General features: G+C 32.0%; 1 protein-coding gene across 1 annotated transcript; it reads left to right on the top strand.

Annotated features, from left to right (window-relative positions):
- The first annotated feature begins 1,554 nt into the window (after positions 1-1,554).
- LOC112029406 (uncharacterized) lies at positions 1,555-3,645 on the top strand. The gene is made up of 3 exons (XM_065760289.1): positions 1,555-2,283; positions 2,381-2,566; positions 2,975-3,645. Exons 1-3 carry the CDS (start codon positions 1,789-1,791, stop codon positions 3,263-3,265), a joined length of 972 nt encoding a protein of 323 aa, XP_065616361.1. The 5' UTR covers positions 1,555-1,788; the 3' UTR covers positions 3,266-3,645.
- Positions 3,646-6,703: the final 3,058 nt, after the last annotated feature.

Genomic DNA, 6,703 nt, shown 5'->3' with positions numbered 1-6,703 from the left:
TATTACAGAAAGCATGTAAACATAGATGTAAAATTTGATATTCTTGCCATGGCCCAAGAGGATGAGATTCTAAGCTCATTACTTGTAAATTGGGTGATTTATACTAATTTTAAAAAAAATCATGTCTTTATGTTACTTGAACCCTTTTTTCACAAATAAAATAGAGCCATTATTTAGCATATTTTGAAAAACATTTTAATAATTAAATTTTGAAGAAATAATCTGGCCGGTAATAGACTTATAGTCCAGCGGTGTCTTACCTCTTTCACTTTCTTTTGTTGTAGGTTTGGTTTGAAATCTGAAAAGGAAAATATCAAAAGTCTTATAATTCAATTAGTCGGCTATTGAATTATCAAGAAAGAAAAAAAAATCTCGAAGTAACAACTATAAAATATGCATATTTATTATCAAAAGTGTAATACTCATATTTGACTCTCTAAATAAATAAATAAATAAATAAAACCTCACTTAAGCATCAAAATATTTGAGGTGGGCACTACATTGGTATCTTTCTAATCATTCTCTTTTGCAGTTGTTCATTGTCTGCATTAGTTGTGCAATCAAATGATTCATCAATCTTAGTTGCTTTTGTATACAAATTTTAACCAATCTAAACATAAAAATAATTTGAGGGATTAAAAAAAAAACCATTTTTCTTATATATTAAGTTTGTTTTGTCCCCCTCATTTTAATCTAATTTGTACACAATTCCTTATATCTTAAGATTTTCCCAAAACCTAATTAACCATCCACCCGAAAAGTGGGATACAAACGATTTCATTTGATATAGTGAACAATAATGGGTTGGAGAATTCCCAACCCAAAGAAAACAAGTCAAGTGAAAATTTGACACTGAATTCAAACCTAGTTAACCCATGAGCCATGACTCCCCTGAATATGTGAAATTATTACGTGTACTTGGTGCACTAAATTTTCCTCTCACTTAACAAATCAGCATTTATGTTAAAGGGAAATGTAACCCACTGTGTGTATCAATAATTTTCCCTCAAAAAAAGAAAAAAAAAAGAGTATATCAATAATTTCTCTTAATCTTTTTTTGAAAAAGTCAAGAGTTTTGTAACTCAACTAATACTCCATTATGTTTCAAATAAAAACATTTAGAGTATAAAAACAATCACAATTATACTTTTTTTTATTTTAAAATAATTCAAATTATATATAGTGTTAGCTTACACATTTTTTAAACTATACATTTTAAAAATATGTAATAGTTACTCATTTTATATATATATATATATATAATTTAAAATTTAATTAAATTTAAACTTTTTGATTTTTAAATTAGATTATTAAGTAAACAATTTTTTAATTTTTTTATTTACTCTACGTGACAAAAGTGCTCTATTTTTAATTATTATGAAACACTCAAAATTTTAATTGTAAAGGAAGTGCTCATGTCAATATGTCATGTTCTACGAAGGCTCCTCATAGGCTTTTTTTTTTCTTTTTTTTAATGAACTCCTCATAGTGGTAGCCTCACTCATATGGTCATAAGGTTAATATAAATATAAATATATTCTAGGCGTTACAGAGTTGCAAATTACAGATCTTCTCCAAAAACATTTTTTTGCAAATTTCAGCGTCCCACCAATTAACCCATTTTCTTAATTACACTCTCAAGTTGACAAGCAAACTCTCCATAAAGTCAGAGCATCCAAAAAATCTTCCATTCCTTTGTACCTTGAGATCAGAAACAAAACCAAAACCCAAAAAAACAGTGTCCCAAAACTTTGATCATTGTCTGAAACACTAAAACAAAAACCCAAAATGCACGCAAAGACAGACTCAGAGGTAACAAGCTTAGCCCCATCTTCACCAACTAGATCTCCTCGAAGACAAGTCTACTATGTTCAGAGCCCATCTCGTGACTCACACGATGGTGAGAAGACGACGACGTCGTTTCACTCCACACCAATTCTCAGCCCAGTTGGATCTCCCCCTCATTCTAACTCCTCCGTGGGCCGCCACTCCCGTGAGTCTTCGTCAAGTCGTTTTTCTGGGTCTTTGAAACCCGGATCCAGAAAGATCTCCCCAAACGACGGGTCGCGTGGAGGGGGCCAAAGAAAAGGTCAGAAGCCATGGAAGGACCAGTGTGATGTGATTGAAGAAGAAGGACTTCTTGAAGATGAAGAGCGTGTAAAGGGTCTTCCTCGTCGTTGCTATGTTCTTGCTTTTGTGCTTGGGTTTTTCATTCTGTTCACTATTTTTTCTTTGATTTTGTTGGGTGCTAGTAAGCCCATGAAGCCAGAGATCACAATCAGGGTATTAAAGATAACATTTTTATGGTTCTTCTAAGCAAATTGTGAAATGGGTTTTGATTATTTTGATTAATTTGTGTGTTTTTGTTTTGTTTTCTTAGAGTATAACGTTTGAGCAGTTTAAGCTTCAAGCTGGTTCGGATTCTTCAGGAGTGGCTACTGATATGATCTCAGTGAATTCAACGGTGAAATTCACGTACCGAAACACCGGCACATTTTTTGGGGTTCATGTCACATCGACACCTCTAGATCTACTTTATTCCCAACTCACCATAGCCTCTGGAACCGTAAGTCACAGAAAAGACTTTAGATTTTTCACTTTCTAGACTAATTTTTTTTTTTTTTTTTTTTTGAAATTCACTTTCTAGACTAATACATCATATTAATACATTACAGTCAATATTACGGAGACACGTACTGTCACTCGTTTTCACAGTTTGTTGATGTAATCATGAGTGCTTGGAAAAAAAATTGATGGATCACTCAGAGTCAACAACTTAAACATGTCCATAGATTTGTTGTTATTATTTAGCATGACATTTGATTGTTTTGATTTCTTTTTTTAAATGTCTTTTTTGTTTATATCCGTGACTGAATTAGCAAGAAATCACATTGATGGTCAAAAATGAAATCAAAATTTTAAAGGTCTCAAATTTAAGATTTTGGTCTAAAATTTGATGAACTGGGTATTGCAGATGAAGGAGTTTTATCAATCAAGGAAGAGCCAAAGATTAGTTAATGTGACAGTAATGAGTGATCAAATTCCAATGTACGGAAGTGGAGCTGGAATGAGCACATCAGCAACGGGTACATCGACATTGCCAGTGCATCTGAGTTTGAGCTTCAAGGTTCGATCTAAAGCCAATGTTTTGGGGAAATTGGTGCAGCCCAAGTTCTACAAGAGGATTGACTGTTCTGTAACCTTTGATCCCAAAAAGCTCAACGTTGCAATGTCACTTGGCAAGAATAATTGCACATATAATTGAACATAGTGGAAACACACAGCATTGAAACCCAAAAAAGAAGAAAAGGGAATAGTTTGTGTTTTCTTTTTGAATTGCTTTCTATGTTCCTTTTTTTTTTTTTTCTTTTTTCTTTTTTTTTTTGTTAAAGAAAAAGTGGAAACTGAAACGAGAGACTGAAAGACAGCTCAGCATGTGTGGGCAAAGAAGTGAGGAACGCGGTTTTGGACTTTTTCGTTGGCCTCCCAGATGCATGAGTACATTGAATAGTGAGGAAAACAGGTTGGATTCCATTGTATAACTTTGAGGGGTGATGATGACGACCTTTCCTTTTATGTATTTTTTTTTATTATAGTAATTTATAATTTTATTGTAAAATTAAGAAATAAAGTTTAATTTATTCATTGTTCTATCTCATCAATATAATGTAATAATTCCAATCGTTTTGCTGGGAATGTAAATTTTTAAATTTTTTTAGGTAATGTGTCACTATTAGCAATGCTAAGTTTATTTTTTTATTTTTAGAAACGTCAGAACCATGCTAAGTTTACTTTTACGATGATGTAAGATGTAATATAAATTAATTATGTTTAGGTTTTTTTATGTTGGCCGGCAATGGCTCACTGCTATCGCCGAAGAACGAGGGTTCAAACTTCAAACATCATCATAGCTACTTTTTATTCAAAAATTAAAATTCAATTCCCAAGCTCTTAAGGTAATAATATATGATACTCCGAATTTCCCAATTTACTGTTGGCTGAAAGTCAAAGATAATTACCAATTAACACTCATTACTCATTAGTGAGTCATTTTCAATATTATCCATAAGGCTAGGTTTAGTTATACGGAAGGAGAGGGAAGAGAAAAAGGTTAAGTGAAGGGAAAGGGAAAGAAAATATGCGTGTGTTTTGATGTAAAGGGGAGGAAAAAGAAAATAAAGGAAATGTAAAAAACAATAATAAATTAATAATTTATTATGTGGATGTAAAAACAGTTTTACATAAATAAATAAATAAAAAAAGTCTGAATTTGGTAAAAATAGAGTGTAAAACTTATGTTTTAACTATATAATAAGGGATTGTCACATTAGCATTTTACTTAAAATTCAATACATCTTGCTACATCTAATAACATCTCAATAAACTCTTAATTTGGTTAGAATTATATATGAGTATTAGAATTTATTGGGTATGATTGTATTTATTTTTAAATATGTGATAAGAAAATGTGGCATGTTAAGATTGTAGGAGTAAAACATGAGTTTCACACCACATCTTTACAAAATTTAATCTCATTAAAAAAAAAAAAAACAAAAGTCAAAACTTTCCAAGATATAGAAGTGATTTTGTGAATGGAAAAATGGTTTTTTTTTTTTTTTGGTAAAAAGAAAACTTCATTCAACAAACTAAGAAACAGAAATAGCTACATCATTGTCAGTACACAGCCTAACATGACCAAGACCATAGAGATCTGAAAGATAAAAATTCAAAAGAAGGGGGAGGGAGTTATAAAAAGGCAAATCTGAATCCTAGTGGGTTCCTAATCAAGCCAGTGCATTAGCACAGTAGTTTGCTTCCCTAAAACAGTGAACCACCTTGACCTATGGAATCTGGGAGTGGAAAAATGGTTGGTACCATAAAAACTCTCTCAAATTTTCTCTTCTGTCCTCTTTTTCATTGAAATTGAACAAAGAAAATAGAAATCATTTCTCTTCCCCCTTCCGTGCAATCAAATATAGTCTAAAATGTGTGATTGGTTCCCTTCCTTTCTAGTCATGGATTAGCTTTTCCTTCAAACAAGTTTGGAAGAACTTCCTCATTATGTGAACATTTTAATAAGAATCCAATTATATTTGAATCATATAATCTAAATAAAATAAATGTTGATGGTCTTTAGTCTTTTTGAACAGCTATGGAATGAGTTGAAAGAATATTTTTCAATTCAGTCACGATTAAATCTGTCTCTTTCGTTTGGTATTTTATAGATCAATTGTATGTTTTGATTGTATCTTATAAACATGTAGTATCACGATGATCCTACAACTATTATAATTAGTATATTAACTACATTCCAATTGTAGAATGAGATACTTATGAAGTCAACAATCACTCACACTATCTATATAAAGGCTATCTATGCAAAGTATTGAAAGATAAACCTACTCTTTCTATATCTTTTAACTTTTCACTTAAAATGAGTGAAATTCAAAATTATGAATCGAAGAAACTTAAGCCAGTACCACATGAGTGCCCTTTAATATAGATTTTCCTTCTTGTAGGTTTTATGATGCTCCAAGATATTGGCTAAACATACCCAAGATCTCATTCACCAAGAAATACTTCAGCAACTATTGAATCCATTACCTCAGTTTCACACCATCATTAGAGATGAAATGTCATTTCAAGTTTTCAACTGTATCCCATTGGGATTTACTCTCTTTTTTACTCCTTGATCCTTGTGGGTGTTAAGTATGCTGAAATAAAAGCATAACTTGATCACCAAGCGACCAAAAAAGTATCATATTTCCCTGTCCATTGATCATCTAACAGTTCCACATTCTGACTTGCGAGGAAACGAATGTCAATAATCAAAATGATCTTATGAGTAGTAAAAGTCATTAATGATCAGTTCTGCTTTCTATTATTTATCATGAGTGTGAATGGGACTCCAGAGTCCAGACAAACAATGGCACAAAAAGAATCAGCTAATGCAGCAATAATTTCATAATCAAGTTTTTCTAAAATTCCACATTAAGCACCTTTCATGCTTTCCATGTGTGGAGTTCCGCTATGCTTACTTTACAACCTGTGCATGATGCACCTACCACATGGCAGACGGGGATTGTTTCTATAAGCATGTATAGAATTAAATATTAAATTATCTTGCTCTAAAAGCTTAAACAGACTGTTTTGATACCATATTAAAATACCAATTGTCTCAAAAACTTAAGTTCATAGGAAAATGAATCATTTAATTATAATGTTAACATAAAACGTTATTAAAATTCTATAACGTGTTGCCTCTCTGCCAAGATGTTGTCGGCAGCAGTGGCATAACGTGCTCTTCATCGTCATCCTTCTATTTTATTTTATTTTTTTAATAAAGAAAAGTACCATTCAACAAAACCTGGAAAGGGATTAAAAAGATGGAGATTGACCACAAATAGCGAGGTTGTATTTTATCTGGGGTCTATTCCTATCCTATGTTAAGCTTTTATATATCTCCATGATAACAAAATAAAAATTTCCAATTTCCAGACAGCAGATGCCCAAGTAGCAAGCAAATGAACAAAAACACTTACAAAGTAAAAGTCCCAAAAAGAGAAGGAATAGTCCCTTTGGAATCAGTGTGATGATACTGACATTTACCCCCAACTAACTTCCTATATAGAAAGAGACATCACTGCCTCACTTCTCGGCCAACAATAGTACAATATACTCCAAGCTTTCTTACAGAATAATA

This window comes from Quercus suber, unplaced genomic scaffold (genome assembly GCF_002906115.3).
Source record: "Quercus suber isolate HL8 unplaced genomic scaffold, Cork oak 2.0 scaffold_361, whole genome shotgun sequence".
In the NCBI taxonomy this organism is placed as follows: Eukaryota; Viridiplantae; Streptophyta; class Magnoliopsida; order Fagales; family Fagaceae; genus Quercus; species Quercus suber.
The sequence above is the reverse complement of the archived record's forward strand: the minus strand, read 5'-3'. Positions and strand labels throughout refer to the sequence as shown.

Excerpts from the sequence above, each read along its gene's own strand:
- LOC112029406 (XM_065760289.1), top strand. The coding sequence starts at position 1,789 with ATGCACGCAAAGACAGACTCAGAGGTAACAAGCTTAGCCCCATCTTCA. Across the intron at positions 2,284-2,380 it reads AGCCAGAGATCACAATCAGG|AGTATAACGTTTGAGCAGTT; the intron begins GTATTAAAGATA and ends TTGTTTTCTTAG. Across the intron at positions 2,567-2,974 it reads TCACCATAGCCTCTGGAACC|ATGAAGGAGTTTTATCAATC; the intron begins GTAAGTCACAGA and ends TGGGTATTGCAG.